Source organism: Callorhinchus milii, unplaced genomic scaffold, assembly GCF_018977255.1.
Source record: "Callorhinchus milii isolate IMCB2004 unplaced genomic scaffold, IMCB_Cmil_1.0 Scaffold1, whole genome shotgun sequence".
Lineage (NCBI taxonomy): Eukaryota > Metazoa > Chordata > Chondrichthyes > Chimaeriformes > Callorhinchidae > Callorhinchus > Callorhinchus milii.
This window is the reverse complement of record NW_024704742.1, coordinates 22,678,048-22,695,589: the sequence shown is the minus strand read 5'-3', so window position 1 is coordinate 22,695,589 and position 17,542 is coordinate 22,678,048. Positions and strand designations below refer to the sequence as shown.

At 43.3% G+C, this 17,542-nt stretch overlaps 1 protein-coding gene across 1 annotated transcript in view; it reads right to left on the bottom strand.

Moving 5' to 3' along the window:
• arhgap10 (Rho GTPase activating protein 10) overlaps positions 1 to 17,542 on the bottom strand; it is a 100,348-nt gene that overhangs the window by 52,282 nt on the left and 30,524 nt on the right. The window contains exons 3-5 of the mRNA XM_042338315.1: positions 12,440 to 12,501; positions 4,660 to 4,731; positions 2,423 to 2,524 (exon numbers count right to left, since the gene is read on the bottom strand). Coding sequence (XP_042194249.1) covers positions 2,423 to 2,524; positions 4,660 to 4,731; positions 12,440 to 12,501 — 236 coding nt within the window. The remainder of the gene's footprint in view (positions 1 to 2,422; positions 2,525 to 4,659; positions 4,732 to 12,439; positions 12,502 to 17,542) is intronic.

Below are 17,542 nucleotides of genomic sequence, written 5' to 3'. Positions count from 1 at the left end.
TGTAAACTGTAACAGGCTAAAGTACTCAGCGTCAGGAACAATTTTTTTTTGATTTGCAGCATCAAGTAATATTTTTTTGTGTAATGACTTATTATGAAGCCAAACATGGCAGCCAATTTGCACCCTTCAATTTCCCACAAATAGCCATTAAGTGAGTGACCGATTTGATCCATGGGATTGTTGGCCAGGACACCATAAGAAATTCCCTTATCTTTTCGAATAGCTCACATAAATAAGGCAGACAGGACCTCAGTCTAAATCTTATCCAAAGGACAACACCTCTGATAATTCAGCGCACTTCTGCATTGCATTGGAGTGTCAGCCTAGATCATATGAGTTGAGCCCAAAGTGTGGCTTGAACCCTGAACCTGGCTGACACTAATGTAGTGGTTAGAATGAGCCATCTTTGAGAAGTCATCTTCATTTTCCTCAGCAGGCTGCCTTGTCAGACTGTATCAGAGAGAGTGCACAGCCCTGTGCTCTTTAGCTTCAGAGAATGAACCAATTTGGAGCCTTCACAGTGATAGGATCGCTACACAAGTAGCAGCTGAAGAAACTCTGCAAATGAAGCAAAGATTGATAACTCCAGTTTTCCTCGCTCGACTACTGGTGCAGTGAAATAACTGTGTTTCGAAGGTTCAGCTCCAGGGACTGGAAGCACTGGACACAGAATTTCCAGAAACAAATATGCCAAGAAAAACAAACCAATGGTAGAACAAATGGGACTAAGATTTTAACTGCGTCCCATTTCCTCCCCAGCGAAGCTCGCTGCCAAGATTTCATGTGCTCGGAGAAAAACACTGCAAGATAGTGACCAGCTGAAAGAGCACTTAGTGAGAGGGCTGTGATTCTCACGCTACAGATGGAGCTCGAGCAGCCAGAATGGTGGTGCATTGACTGTCCATTCATCGGAGTGTGCTAATTATAATAATCCTTGCATTTGATATGGCGCCTTACCATGGCGTTGAGACGTCTCAGAGCGCTTCACAGGATATACTGTAAAGTGGATTGACTGTGTATTTTGTAGGCGAAGAACCGCTGCATCCACCACATTGCTCAAATTGGTACCAGTTTTAACAACACCAGACACTAGGTTTAACAAGTTACAGCAAGTGTAATCCACTTACAAGCTACGAAGAGGTGATAAAGAATGGACATATGTTCCCAAGTCACAACTGTTTGAGGTGTCATCCGCTTCCTCTCCCCACCTCCCCCCAACTGGTCACTACTGCCCAATGTCGTTGTGACCGCCCTCCCCACCCACTGCCTGAGGTGCCCCCCCACCCCCTCCCAATTAACGGGGCAGAGACGTGCAGCAGGCCTCGAGCGGGTTTACGGAGACTAATTCCAATACAGGAGATCAGTGTCAAAACAAAATAAGTCGGTGTTTGTGACAAACTAATAACAGTAGCCTTTAACTGTGCAGCAAGCTCTTACTCTCAACTGACCGACAGCAGGCAAAGTTTTACAGGCGAATTCCATTTCACCTCTTTTCAATACAGCTCCACCACGCTCACTGTTATCGATGGGAACATTTATTATGGACTCCACATGGCGTGTGCAGCCGACCCCAACCTCCCCTGCCGCACCCCCACCCCCCCCGCCACCAACCCCCACCCCAGAGCAAAACATTGTGAGCCAGCCAGCTTTCTGCATTCAGCACTCTCAACTGTAGTCACAAACCCGGCGTGCAGATGTTCCCTGTATTTTCATTGTTTCATCCTCCTGCTGGTAAAATTGTTCACAGTGTACAGCACAGCGCACATCAAAGGAGGGCAAGAAGGACACTTTCAAAGAGCTTGGCTGTCCCCACTACTCCCTGCATTGTTAGTGAAAAGCAGGATTTCCAGCAGTATAAACTAGACGCCAGACAGGACTTGCTTTTTACACTGTTTACCGCCAGTGGCTCACACACTATTCTTTTAACTTTCACTCGGGACTGCAGCAGAAACTTTAGAAACTCAGTGTACACTGGAGCGCACCGATGGTCACAGGGTTTATATTTATATATAAAAAAAATTCTCATCTCAGCAAATTCAAGAATTAGTGGAGATGCCATGGTGCTGGGAAGTGATGATACAGTTTGTTGAGGTGCTGGCACCAGGGGCCAGCAGAGATACTTCTCTGTTGAGAACAGCTTGTTTTATCGTGATGGGGAAGTGAAATCAAGGCATTTTTAGTATCCTATGTTTCAAAAGTCAACAAGTGGTTTTCTTTAAAGTGTTTTTATAAATGAACTATTTACTGTCGCAAAGTGGTAGCAATTAATGAGGGTTCTCCTTCATTAATAGATTGGCATTGGCCAATCCAATTGGCTATTCTATCGTTATCTAAGAAATGCACACATTGGAAATATTAAAAATGCATCAAATTCTACAGGTCAACAAGTTAATTTTGATACAAGTAAACAGTGTGAGCTTACCTCTGAAAGCTGAGCATCTTTCTTCTTTGCTGACAAGCCAACATATTTTTCCAATCCACTGTAGTATTTATCAGTTTCTTTTTCGTACTTTTTCTTTTCTTCCTTCAAGTAAATAAAACACACGATATTAAAACCCAGAGTACGCAATAACAAAATTCAACAAATTTCACCAGTCACCAAACCACCTGGTAAGTCCAAATGAGCAAACCTGCTGTATCGGCCGGTCTTAGAAAAGACAAGATGGTCGACGGTGGGTTTTCGGAGAAGACAACAACAATAGATTACATTTGTATAGCGCCCTTCACGTCGGGAGGACGTCTCAAGGCGCTGAAAGTGTTTCTGTATTTTAGGAGTCTTGTCTCCAGACACATAGACACAGTGGGTCTCAGAGAAGGCAGATAAGATTACAACAACCATTTCTTCCAATGACATATAACAAGAAAGCAAATAGCCTTTATTCTCACCAACTGTAAGTCATAAAACTCCTCTTTATTTTAATGAGAATCCAAATGATAACGGAACATTTCCAATACCTTTCAGAACAAGGACAGAATGTTGCATTTTTAATTGTGCCTTAACGTGTCAAATCATCTCGCAGTGCTTTACAAGTCATTACTGTCAAGCCTACTGACACGTTTTGAAGGCAAGCGTATCCCAAACAAAGCTCCACAACAATCAATTAAATGTTAGACAATAAATGCTGCTCTCCTCCCCAAAAGGTTTTGACTATAAAATAAGCAAATAGCCATCACCTTTCATTTAATCACGATTCTACTAAGAATACATCTTCATGAAAATATTGTTCAGCAAAGCAGTTTCTCTATTTGTAAACATGGGATGCAAACAATATCAGTTGGTTTGAACACATTATGATCTCTTTACACATTGAGTGACAAAATGTAGGGCTGTTTCAGCTCCTAGGTGACATAGCTTGGCATTTCCTTGCAAAAATAATGGTTCTTTAAAAGGATATTACCCAAAAGTTCACACCTAACAGAAATGTGCCAAGCACAATCAACCCTGTATAAAAAATTGCTATCCAAATTGGCGTGGTGTTTGAACAACAACAATAACTTGGATTTATATAGAGCCCTCCATGCCGGACGGCGTCTCAGAGCGCTTCACATTAACGGATCCCGGGGCCGAGCCAGGGGGAGGGGGAGGAAGATAACCAAAGACACGGTCAAAAAGAAAGGTCTTCAGCCGAGACCTGAAAATAGGAAGAGAGGGGGTGAGGCGAAGGGAGTGAGGAAGGGAGTTCCAGAGCCTCGGGGCGTAGTGGCTGAAGGCACGGCCGCTGATGGTGGAGCGGAGGATTCGGGGGACAAGGAGGAGGCCAGACCCGGTGAAGCGAAGGCAACAGGCACTGTTGTGAGGAGAGAGGAGGTCAGAGAGGTAGGGGGGTGCAGAGGAGTGGAGGGATTTAAAGACAAGGGTGAGGATCTTGAAGTCGAGCAGTCATATGTAAACTAATGTAAAGGCACTTTCAGATCCCTTAGAAAAGTTTAGAAACTTCTTAATTTACACGAATGAGCCAAGCTTGCATATTGCCCAACTGCATGGTTATGTACATAAATGGTCATGGAGATGAATTACGCAATGTTCCTACTGCACTGAAAATCATGATTGTTTTCTCTAGTACGTCGAATGGAACCAACTCTGTTCACCAAATGTACTACTTTTTTAGAATCTGGGAGACAACCCAGATCACATCAGGAATGGGATGTTAAATTGAGTCTGCCTGTTCAGATGAATGTCTTATAACACTATTCACTACTCAAACAGCCCTGGCTAACAATCATTCAGAAAATTAGTCATTCACTCTGTTGCTGTTTATAGGACCATTTCATGAATGGAATAGCTTTTGTGTTTACAAATTAACAGTCACTACATGAAAACATCACATAAAAATTGCTAGATGTAAAATGACCAAGATTCATCAATTTCACTTTCCACCATCTTGGCAGTCGCATGCACAAAATCAACCATGAATTCCTTAGAAACATTGACATTATAGGCACCTCATCAAATGCAAAGGATATTAATTTCATCATCAGAAGTTTGGTAACCTGCTTCCCAAGTAAAGTTTCATACAAGAATAGACCACTGGTCTATCTAGCATAGCCATCCAACCTCTAATAAAAGGTGCGTTCAACAGTTCTTATCATCCAAACAATCCTGAATCTTTTTAATTGCCAGGAACTTGTTGACAATTCTGGTAAATGGGATTTCATTACCTTTGCAGCTCCAAGTTGTTCCTTTCTGAATTTATCCAGTGGTTTGATGAAAGCCTCACGGATGTTAAGTGCCTGAAAGAAAGAAAGGCATACCAGTCAAGAGAAGAAACATTGTACCAAAACGAGAAATACAGGTCCTTGTGAATGCTTTCACACCACCACATCTGTTCCATGCACCAAACAGCTTGGCTGTCCAACTTTGAGGTTTCTAATAGACCCAAGTCTAATGTGAATCGTTGGCACATTTGATCCATTAACTTTTAGTGAACCTGGAACTTTTTAAAAACTGTTAATACCACTTAAAATGAATTCCACAAAGCATATCCTGGTCAATAATCCCCCAAATAAAATCCCCCCAAAATCATTGCAATTTGTGGGATATTGTTGTGTGCAATTTGGCTGCTGTGTTTGCCTACAAAATACACAGTCGCTCTACTTACAGTAAAATCATGTGAAGCTCTTTGGGCTGTTCTCCCAATGTGAAAATCGCTAGATCAAATGCAAGCATTCTTATTATTCCTTTACAAACACCCATTTTAAATTGAGGTTAAAAAAAGACATTTCCACCATATCAGTGTTGCACCATTATGACTAGCCTTAGCTCCTAAAGTTTATCAAAGCCAAGTGACGAAACATTGGTGCACTGGGACACACAGCAAGTAAATGTCTGATAGCTGGGCGATACCCACCTTGCAGAGGTTTCTGGTTTAAAATTAAGATACTGAGGTATATTTTGTAGGGAATTACTCAAACAGGAGGCAATGTTACACCTTTACATCACTCTGCTTCTATTATACAACAATAAAAAATTATGTTTATATAACGCCCTTCAGCTGAGTGCTTAGCAGTGGTGGAGCCTGACGCTGAAACGGTGGAGGGGGGAGTGACCGTAAGCACGCTCAAAGAGGAATGTCTTCAGGCAGGATCTGAAAATAGAGAAGCAGGAGGAAGCAATGCAAAGGGATTGAGGCAGAGATAAAAGCAATAAGATAAAAGCGAGAATACAAGCACATGCGCATGTTCACTCCTGTCTTGTCCGTGGAGAAGGTCGAGCGGAGTTCACACACTTTTCTAAGACAGGAGGGGGTAGGAAATTGTAGGCAAGTCAATATTTGAATCCTCATGACCAGCAACTGTAGAGTTCTGGGAATAAGATCACTGTCCTATTCAGCGGGTTGGGAAAGATGGGGAGAGAAAAAAGTTTTTTCCCCAAAAAGTAGGGAACAATTTCATGTCTGGTATTTGTCATTGAATCCAGCGCAAACAGATGGAATGATTAATGGTAACAATGTGGCAATATGGTACTAGTCCAGTGAGGACCACACTACACGTAGGACCTTGGTTAGCAGGGTTGGGACGTACCTGCATTGATCAGCCCTACAGCCTGGACAACCACCAGTACTGCCTTGTGTTACTGCAGACCTGATCAGCTTTACTTATCACATCTTCTTAAATATAATGTCTGTTCAATCAGTAAAGAGAGCCTCTCTTTCACTCTCCATCCGCCCCATAAATGTATAACTATCTGGAAAGTCCAAACATCTGAAAACATGAACCATTAATACTGTAACGAAAAGGGCTTTCCGCTAGTTTATTACTGCCAGCTCATGACTCATTTCCGCAAGGACAACAACAACAACAACAACTTGGGATTTATATAGTGCACTCCACACCGGACGGCATCTCAGAGCGCTTCACAGTAACGAATCCCGGGGCCGAGCCAGGGGGGTGGGGAGGAAGGTCTTCAGTAGGGACCTGAAAGTAGGAAGAGAGGGAGCGAAGTGAAGGGAGTGAGTAAGGGAATTCCAGAGCCTCGGGGCATAGTGGCTGAAGGCACGGCCGCCGAGGGTGGAGCGGAGGACTCGGGGACGAGGAGGAGGCCAGACCCAGAGGAACAAAGGCAACGGGTACTGTTTTGAGGAGAGAGGGGATCAGAGACGTAGGGGGGTGCAGAGGAGTGGAGGGATTTGAGTACAAGGGTGAGGATCTTGAAATCGATCCTCTCTGGGATAGGCAGCCAGTGCAGTCTGGCAAGGACTGGGGTGATCGGGGAACATAGTTTGGTGTGGGTGAGAATGCGGGCGGCAGAGCTTTGGATGATTTGGATTTTATGGATGGTGGTGGATGGGAGACCAGTGAGGAGGGTATTAGAGTAATCCAGCCTAGAGGTGACAAGGGCATGGACTAGGTTTTCAGCAGCCTTCGGAGAGAGGAATTTGCGGAGACGGGCGATGCTCAGAGGTGGAAGAAAGCGGTGCTGGAGAGGGACTGGATGTGGCGGAGGAAGGACAATTGGGGGTCGAACCTGCCAAGGTTGCATACGGGTTCGGAGAGTTTTAGGAGGAGGTCGGGTAGGTGGAGGAGGTGAGAGCTGTGGGATTTGAGACGTTGATGAGAGCCAGAGTATGGCTTCCGTCTGGTCGACGTTCGATTGAAGGAAATTTGCACTCATCCAGCCCCTGAGGTCTGACAGGCAGGCTGACAGAACATCAGGGGACTAGGGGGTCGCAAAGAGAGGTGGAGAAATAGAGTTGGGTGTCGTCCGCTTACACATGGAAATGTCTGCGGATGACATCCCCAAGAGGGAGCATGTAGATCAGAAAGAGGAGGGGGCCAAGGATGGATCCTTGGGGTACCCCTGCAGGTAACCGGGTGAGAGCGGAAGGAGAAACTGTTTATACAGATTTACTGCTGGTGGTTTGTGAGGTAGGACTCGAACCAGACGAGTGCGGTTAGAGTGCAGATTAGAAATGGGGCAGTAGTGGCTGGGGTTTGAGAGATCTAGGAAAGGCTTTTTGAGGAGGGGGGTTGATGACAGCAGTTTTGAGGGGGGCAGGGACTGATCCGGAGGAGAGGGACTGGTTGATGACGCAGCCAATAGTGGGCAGAGGAGGGGGAGCTGGGTGATCAGCAAGTTGGTGGGGAGGGGGTCGAGGCAGCAGGTGGTGGGTTTCATGGAGGTGATGATGGGTGAGAGGGAGGATGGAGAGATGTGGAGGAAGGAATGTAGGATGGAAGGGGTGATAGGAGCAGATGATGGGGAGGGTGAGAGGGACAGAGAGGGCATGGTGGTGGGTGAGAAGAGGCAGGTGGATGAGGCTGCCTGGCGGATTTTGTGAATTTTAGATGAGAAGTCCATGACCTCCTCGCACTTGGCATTGGATATGAAGATTAAGGAGGCCTGAGGGGGGACACGGAGGAGGTAGCAGGGTGGAAAAAAGGACTTTCGGGATGTGTTTAGCCATTTTTGCGCGTGTCAAAGAACGGCGGTAGCTGTGGAGATGCTCGAGCCACAGTTGGCGTGGACTGTCAGGCCAGTTTTCCACCATCTGCGACAGAGCAGCCGGGTTTGGGACCAAGTTCTGATGTGCAATGTGCATTACCTGCATTAGGTTTTACGTTTCACAAGTGTCTGAAGTGATTATATCGTTATTACAAGGCATCCAATGAGACCTTTTGTGCTGAGACTATTCTCAGAATCAGTTTTACCTTATTGCTGTTTACCACCATCAATAAGGTTCTATTATTCCAGAGATTAAGCAAACGTTCAATAAATATATCAGGATTAAAGTCAATGGCAGAAACAATACAGTCAAAGAAGTTTGAGATGTTTTCCTAACATAAAAGGTGCTATACCAAATGCAAGGGTTATTATTTATTATTAACCATTTATAGGAAACTTGCTAATATCACAGCACAGAGTTTTAGCAGTGTTTTGTGCTACCTTGACAGAATCACACAGTATTACAAGACGTTTGGGATTTTGGCAGAGTCAATACAAATCACAGGCAAGTTATCATTTTATAAGCTTATTATAATAATTTGGTGTTTCCCCCAAAAAACACCTTCATAACTCAAAATTTCTTCAAGAACACTGATAAATGAGAGTGGGTATTTCCATTGGAAATGTCCACTCTGCAGACTATTTTGCATCAGCCCCACAAAGAAATGCAGTTTGTTGGGGGAATTTCTTTGGCAAACAAACAAACCAACAATGTTCTGTTTTAAACCTGACTCTTGTTGCCCTGTGGGAATACTGGAAAAAAAACATATTGCTCCTCATTGGGCTACATTAGCAACAAAACATGCTCTGTGGTGCATTTTTCACATGGGAATATTGGTTGTGTTCAGAAAATAAAATACTAGTTCCCATGTTTGGACCAGAAGAGTTATTTTGGTACCATGCAATCTATTACACTGAAGAGAAATGCACACTTCATATCAGTTCCACAGATGTCTTTATGTAACATCGCAGGGTGGACAGGAGTTTACACAGCAGTTGCTTCCACATTGGGCAGCAGTAACTAACTATGCGATAAATGTTGACTATAGCTCAGTGGTTAGAGCACTTGCCTCGCAAGCGCGAGACCTAGGTTTGGTTCCCGTCAGAGCAAAATGTTGGGCAAGTTTCCTTATTCGACACGCCGCTGTTTCCAAGAATTAAGTAGGAACCAAAACCAGAATTTGCTGTGAGCTCTCAGCAGGTCAGGTAGCATCTATGGAGAAAGGAAAGTGAGTCAACGACCCTTTGCCAGGTCTGACATGCTGAGTGTTCCCAGCGACTTCTGTTTTTGTTTCAAATTTCCAGCATCTGCAGCATTTTGCAGTTTGATTAAGTAGGAACCGGCTGTTAGTCAATTGGTGGTTCACATTTCCAGGGGTAATGATACCTTTTTTAAAAAAATCTGATCACTCAATCCACAACTGTTTGTGGGACACTGCTGTGCTCAAATGGCAGCCGCGTTTCACCCACAAAATACAGTCACCATACTTTACAGTATATTCTGTGAAGCGCTTTCAGACATCTTGAAGACGTGATAAGGCGCTATATCAAATGCAAGGATTATTATTATGGGAGCGAGTAAGGAATGGTTGGAGACTCATGTGGAGTATAAATACCGCACAGCTAGTTAGACAAGTGACCTGTTTCCATGCTGTACATTCTTTGTAAATCTTTGGATACGATAAGTGGGTGAAACCAGAGCACAAAAACTATTATTATAGCAACTCGAGAGTGAAAAGTTAACAATGAACCACAGAAACATAACAAAGGAAGCAGAAGCTTCCTCCACACCAGAGGACTCTCATAATTCACACAGGATTAGCAAAGAATTGCTGTATTTGGTCAGAGCCACTTCAAACAAGCAAAATCTGAGTTAATAGATTCAACTCAAATTCACTCAAGGCCCTTGAGTGTTGTACAGATCGGTTTCTTGTCTTTGCAATATTTAGGAGTGGTTTTTATTGGTACAGAATATTCAGAAATGAACAGAACGAATTCCAGCATACATTTACCACCCTTGAACACACACACACACACAAACAGAGGAAACTGAAATATATTATTCCTTAAAATATAATTTTAGTTCAGTTAGAAATGCTTATGCAATCATAGTCCATATTGGTATGATTTGCAGACACTATAAACCTAATCAGTTAACTAAATTGTAGCATCTCTATCTAAGTGTGACATATGTTACAGGATATGGTATAACTTTCAACAAAAATACGATGGAAAATGACAATATGTGTGCCTTGGTTCAGAAGTAAGACAGTAAGAAATGTGTTTATTTCAGCTACAACTCTCTTGTTAGTTGTTGATGTAAAGGCCCTACATTGTTTTGATTTGAATCAGCTCATGTCTACGACCCAAGGACAGTCCCAGTTTGTTTAACCCAACCTAAATACAGCTATCAGGTGGGTGAGGAGGTGCAGATTTGCACACACCATCCTGATGTTTAAAGAAAAGGACAATTATAAAGGTAAAGCTAAGCTATACTTTGTTCAGTCAGAATTGGTCATCTTAGCGTTGTGTTCGAGTTAGTGAGACAGTGACTATGTTTTCCTCTCCTCCAGGAAAGCAGAACTTCTACCTGAGGTTTTGCGACTCACGGCACTCAATCTCGATTGTTCCAAGGTTCCAGCAATTGCAGCATCACTGCAAAAAGCAAAAAAGAGCAGAAGAACTGCAACAATATGAGAATACAGCCACAACACAACTGCTGGAGATCCAACTACTGGCCATACCTCCCAGGCTCAAAAGAGTCAAAATTCTGTAACCAGCTGTATTGCAGACCATACCTTAGAACAAACCTCAGCAAGAGGTGTTTGCCTGCTACTTATGTACTTTGATATTGATTTTGATATTGTCATTACAGTAACATTGCTATGGGTGAGCATGATAGCAAATATTGTTTGTCGTAACCCTGCCAACTGTAAACGTTATTGAACTATTGCATAAGTAAGCAAGCTTTAACATATAAACTACAAGTGACTTTGGTTCCTCTGTTCACGGATTCCTAGTATAAAATTTGGGTGAACAGAATAAGCTGGTCGTTTCTGGCTACACCTTTTTTGTCACAGGCTCATCAGAGTGGTTACCTGCCCTGCTGCCCGTGCCATCGCACAACGGCCACCTTCTGCCCTTCCGCCCTTCTGCACTCCCCTCCACCTGCCACCCTCACCACACCTTCCACCATCCACTCCACCCTTCGCTCTCCACTACACACATATTTATATATATCATCCTCCACAACACATAGCCCTTCGCAACGCTGCACATACCTGCTGCTGATTATGAATAGCACCATGCACACCATCAGCCAAGCACACACAACTGTGTCTGCACACACAAATACAAAAGTGTAACATATCAACATGAACACAGTGCACAGTGACTGCACCTGTTTTATGAATGTACGGTATGTTACAACTTTACAGATTTGCTGTCTTCCTCTCCCCCTGGAATTTCATTCTTTTATATAAAAAAATAACTAACGTAAACAATTTTGCACACTGGGAGCAGCCAATAACTGCTGAAAACATGCTGTCAAAAAGTAATCCAAGAATGTGAAAAACTAACAGCTGCCTATAAATACATTAACATGGGAAAAAACACCAGAGAACCGCCTCAATAGTGAAGCAATGTGGCAGATGTTAGATTATTGAATAAGCTATAGCACCTTGGAAAATAGCTACCAGGCACAGTTTTAACATTCAGGTAAACAATAATCCTTGCATTTGGTATAGAGACTTTCAACTGAAAGTGCTTTATAGAATATGCTGTAAAGTGGTTTGGACTGCGTATTTTTTGAACGAAACGAAGCAGCCAGTTTGCGTATAGGAATGTATGTCCCATAAAGAGCCAACGAGTGAGTGATTCATTTTATTTGGGGGAATTTGTTGGCAAGGACACGAGGAGAAACTCCCTTCTCTTTTCAAATAGTGTCATGGGATCGTTAACATCCATCTGAACAGGCAGATAAGACCTCAGTTTAAAGTTTTGGCGACTCCAACAACACGCCCAGCTCTGCATTGGAGTGTCAGCTTAGACTATGCGATTCCAAGTCTCGACGTGGGGCTTGAACACACAATCTTCTGACTCAGAATGCTATCACTGCACTACGATCCAACAAGACAAGACAATCAAACATCAAAATATAGTCGGTGCTTAAGGATCAGTCAAAAAATTGTTTTGGAGGGGGGTAGATTGTAAAATTGTAGGCAACAGATTGAAAAGGATGTCAATAACTTAAGGATGATTCCTTGCTCCAGGGATAATTTGGGTGAAGAAAATAAACTCTCAGTCTAGTTCAGATTCTCTTAAGCACAGTGATGGATTTCCATGTGTGCCAAAACCAAAAAAAACTATACTTGCGATGTACCGAAGTCCAGTTCAATCATGAACATCAAATTGTTGCTCGGATCTTTTATTTACACATAAAAGAAAACTGATCTGATCAGGGCCGTGCTCTACAACATGAATACTTCACACACTTACCATCAATTCTCTTTGATCCTCGAGATTGCGGAGAAAAGCAGCAAATTCCTGCAGCGATTCATCTGCAACAAAACGACATCAGAATTTTAGAAAAACACTTTGCTTTAATATTTCCTCAAAAAAAAAATAATCTGGCCTGTCAATCCAGGACCATTTGTGGGAGGTTGCTATGCACAATTGGCTGCTGAGTTTCACCCACAAAATATACAGTCAATTCATTTTACGGTATATCCTGTGAAACGCTTTGAGGCGCCTCAATGGCATGAAAGTAGCTATATCAAATGCAAGGATTATTATTATTAATATTTAGAACGGTACTAAAATTTGGTATGGTCATTGTAAATGGCAATTAGATGGAGCCATGTCAGCAACGCAGAGAACAGAACCCAAACCAACCCATGAGCTGCTCTCAACAACAACAGTTTAAACTTACAGTAGAGCTTCTCACGTCAGAAAATGTCTCAAAGCCGATTGTGGCAATTTTAATCACAATTTCTGTCAATTTCTTTGGCTCATGGTATTATACAGAACCTGTTACAAACAAGCCCAACCGGTTTATGTTAGTATTATAACTTGGGGTTTAAAGGTCTACAGAGTGCAATAGGAAGTAAAGGCTGAAAGGGAACAAGGAGTTCAAGAATCGAGACCCCGATTAGGAATGTGGCTCTCAATGTCCATATCTCATCACTGTGGTTGAATCATATAGTATAGATGTGCTCAAGAGGAAGCATGACCTTCACATGAGAGGGGAATAGAAGGGTACGGGAAGGAGTAAGGAATGGGTGGAGACTCGTGTGGAGTATAAACACACCGTGCTGTGAAATCTCTGTCATCACAGTTTGCCACGAGTTCTGTTCGGATTCCTTTTTCCTCGCCCATTCTTATTGAAACCGGCAGCAACTTACAGTATGTGGTAATGTCACTTAAAGAAGATAGTGCAGTACTAGTTTATCCAGTGTGTGGTATGTCAACAAGCCTGGTGCAAACACTCCTTGGAATCACAGTCATTCCACTTCACAGTATATTCTGTGAAGAGCTTTGAGACCTCTCGAAGATGTGCTATATCAAATGCAAGGGTTATTATTATTTAAAATTGTCCTTTCTGAAACTGAACTAGAATATTACAGGTTTCATCAATAAACAGATTCAAGCTGATTGTGTCCATAACTGCAACTTCATGACTTTAACCATTTCAGGGGAACAATAAGAGAATTTTGCCATCGTCAATGAATAAGCCACCATCCTTCCTATTCCCATGTTGTACAATTTACTACAGTCTTTGACAACAACAACAACAAAATGACATTTGTAAAGCACCTTTCACATCGAGAGGACATCCCGAGGTGCTGAACATTCACGGTTCAGGACCCGAGCGTGGGGGGGCAGGGTTGGGATGAGGGAGGGAAGAGAGGTAGGAGGGCGGCTGAAGGCACGGTCGAAAAGAAGTGTCTTGAGTTGTGCCTTGAATGAGGCAGGAGAGGGAGTAAGGAGAAGGGATTGTGGGATGGAGTTTCAAAGAGTAGGAGCAGAGAGGCTGAAAGCCCGGCCGCCGATGGTAGGGCAGGTCGGGCGGTAGACATGGAGCAGGCTGCTGAACGGAGGGGGCGGACAGGTTGAGCAGGTCAGAGATGTAGGAGGCGGCAAGGTCAGGGACGGCCTTGAAAGGGAGGATGAGGATTTTGAATTCTATCCTCTGAGGGATGGGAAGCCAGTGGAGCCGGGCAAGGGTGGAGGCAATGAATTGACAATAGTAGTGCAGTGCTTGGGCAAAATCATTCCTCCCCTCCCCACCCCACACACACTCCCCCCACCCCCACCCCGCCTCAGCAACTGTGCTTTCAGGTAATCATGCCCTGCCCCCTCGGATTGGATTGCAGGGGGGGGGGGAAACATTGAGAAATGAAGAATGAGACAAATTTACTCCGACGCCCACACACTGTGTTAATTCTGGGTTTGCAAGTCACACCATGCAGAGGAATTTGCAAAGTTAAGACTTTTCAGCTGTACAAGGAACATGTTAGACAGCAAGCCTTTGTGGCAAATAGAGTTGAAATGAGAACTAGGGCAAAGACCATCTTAAATTTGTGATCTTATCGATAAAGCAATGTAGCCAGAGCAGAGATCAGTAGTTTTGAAACGCAGATTTGAAGTGCTTACTTCTGTCTACCTTATCTCGACTGTGGAGTGCACAGCCCTCTCCTTTCCCCCTGTGTAAGCCAATGGCACTGGGGGGTAAGGAGGGAGGAGGCAATGGTAAGCTCGGTCGAAATGGGAGACTTCAATCGTGATCTAAAATGGGAAGGAGGGGGCAAAACGGAGGGAATGAGGGTGAGTTCCGATGCTTCAAGATACAGTGGCCACCGATGGTGGAGGGAAGGGTATGAGGGACAAGCAGTAGGCCAGAACCTGCCGAGCAGAAGCAACAGGTAGTGGAGTGGGAGAAAGCAGGTCGGAAAGGTAAGGAGGTGCTGGTATGTGACAGGATTGCAAGGTGGCTTGGCAAAACTGCTTGAAGCAGAAAACTGCAGCTTAAACAAAACAGGAGCGGGGAAAAAGGCCCTCGAGACGCAAGTGTCCATCTGATGCAGGGAACCCACCATCCTTCACTTCAACTGAGGCGAACTCGGGCCCAAGGTGACAAGAGTCCGTGTCAGAGATCGTAGGACAGCATCATATACAGGAGGCTGGTTACCTGCACCAGATACACTTCACATCCCGGGGTGCTTTTTCCAGAACTCAAACTGTTCACGCTGTAATTAGTCTGTTTGAGGGTCGAGCGATATTTCAATCTCAGTATGACTGTCAGACAAGGACTTCTTCAAAAGAGATTTAGATCTTATTTCTGTAGGACAGTCACGACAGGGACAATAACTGAGATACAAACTTTAAAATTATGCAAGGCAAAACAATGTCCATTGTACACTTAAACCCCCATATAAATGAGCTGGCAAACTTGTGATTTTAAAAACCTTTATAGAGTAGTTGTGTGCGCTTGGATCTGAAATTCAAGGAGTCAGAAAATGTCATGAAGAATAAGTGTCCCTTCCTCCAGCAATCTGGCACACAAAATTCAAAGTCACTTCACTTTACAGTACGTTCCATGAAGCGCTTTGAAACGTCTCGACGACGTGATAAGATGCTATACCAAATAAAAGTATTATTATTAAGCATTCCATACAATTTCAGAGCAAATTGAAAAAATATATATTTTAATCTTAATTGAAAATACAGGTAATGTCTTCAGTAATAACAACAATAATAATCCTTGCATTCAATATCATGCTGTATCAAGACATCAAGGATTTTACTGTGAAGTGCAGCGATTGTATTTTGTGGACAAACCCAGCAGCCAATTTGTACACAACCATGTTCCACAAACAGCAATGAATTGAATGACCAATTTTATCTGGGGATTATATTAAAAAAAACTTCAATTTGTTGAAAAGCCACTTCGGTATTTTCAGGGGTAAAGATGGGAAAGTTGTTTTAAGTTTACTGATTTAAGTAACCTCAGGCCAGGAAAATCTGAGTCCTAATTGGAGGATGGGACTGACGTTCTATCTCTTGTAAAGGTCTATCTTTCTGGCCTGTTCCATGCCACTGGCCTGTTCAGCCCCACCACTGATGGGTGAGCTTTCAGCCACTTTGCCTTCCACCCTCTGGAAATATCTTCAAAAAATCCTCCGGATCACCCCTTCCCTCTCTGCTATCAAAATATATGATGATCCATCTCTTTGATTGTGCCTTCAGCTACCTCCCTTCCCCTCAACTCACCGCCAGCCTCCTATCTCTGTGGGAGGAGATGTGAAAGAAGGCCTACTCACAACACTCACTGCTTTAGTAATGTGACAGTCTGCATGCCTCGGCGACAATAAATATTATTCCAAGTGACTTTGTTACTGCAAGACGAGTATTCTTTCAGTATCTCAGGGCGCAAGTTAAAACCGTTGTCCACGCTGTCGATGAAATTGCAAACAGGAAGAATTCTGCTACGAATAATCTGCAGTTAGATCAGAACTCAAGCAGAATATTGGTTGTAGGCACGCTTTACAGACATGAATTTAGACAGACCTGCGTGGCGCAGTCTAAGAACTAGCTTAAAAGTAGCCTGTTTTACTGAAAAGCAAAATGATTCATAAACTCAACCTTTGAAACTTTTCCCAGAGATTGGCAAATACATGGAAGAAGCTATTCAGGGACACAGATTGCATCAGCAAATTCAAGTGGTAATCAGATAGCTATAACAAAAAGAATAAATATTTGGTTGGCTGGCCAGGGATCTCTTCCTGCCCCAGAGTTGCTCAACCACGTTTAAATTTAACATTTTACTGACGAACGATGTAGGGCGACCAATGGGTTTCCTGTGAAGTGTCAATTATCACTCATCCCAGTCTCTGTGGAGGTTTCCTCAGAATAGTCCTGTAGCTCAGTACTTGCATTTGATAATAAGCCTTCCATTTGATATAGCGCTTTATCATGTCTTTAAGACGTCTCAAAATACTTCTTCAAACTCGGAGCAAATGAAGCACTCGCCTCGCAAGCAAGAGTACCTAGGTTCGATTCCTGGCCAGGGCAAGTTTCCTTACGCAACACGCCTCTGTTTAACCTAGCAGTAAGTAGATTGTTAGGCGACTGGCAGATCACTTTTCTGGGAGTAATAATCCCTTCAAAAAAAATTATAAAAATAATAAGGTCACTGAATTCCACGGCTGTTTGTGGGACACTGCTGTATGCAATTGGCTGTCGTGTTTCGCCCACGAAATATACAGTCAATTCACTTTACAGTATATTCTGTGAAGTGCTTTGAGATGTCTTGAAGACGTGACAAGACGCTATATCAAATGCAAAGATTATTATTATTTTGTTACAGTTTCAAAAGCACTGACCTAACTTGGCCACATTGCTACCCCATAAAAGGCAACACATAATATTGGGCTATATTTGGTGTTTAGTGGATTTTGGGTTACAAACGTATTTGAATTTCTGCCAACTCCTGCCTGAGGGGAGAGTGCAGAGGAAGAAGAGAAAGCGTTATCTTCTTCTTCAACTGGTTTGAAGAAGAAGTGTTTTGAGACGTCTTAAAGAGACAATAAGGTGCTATAT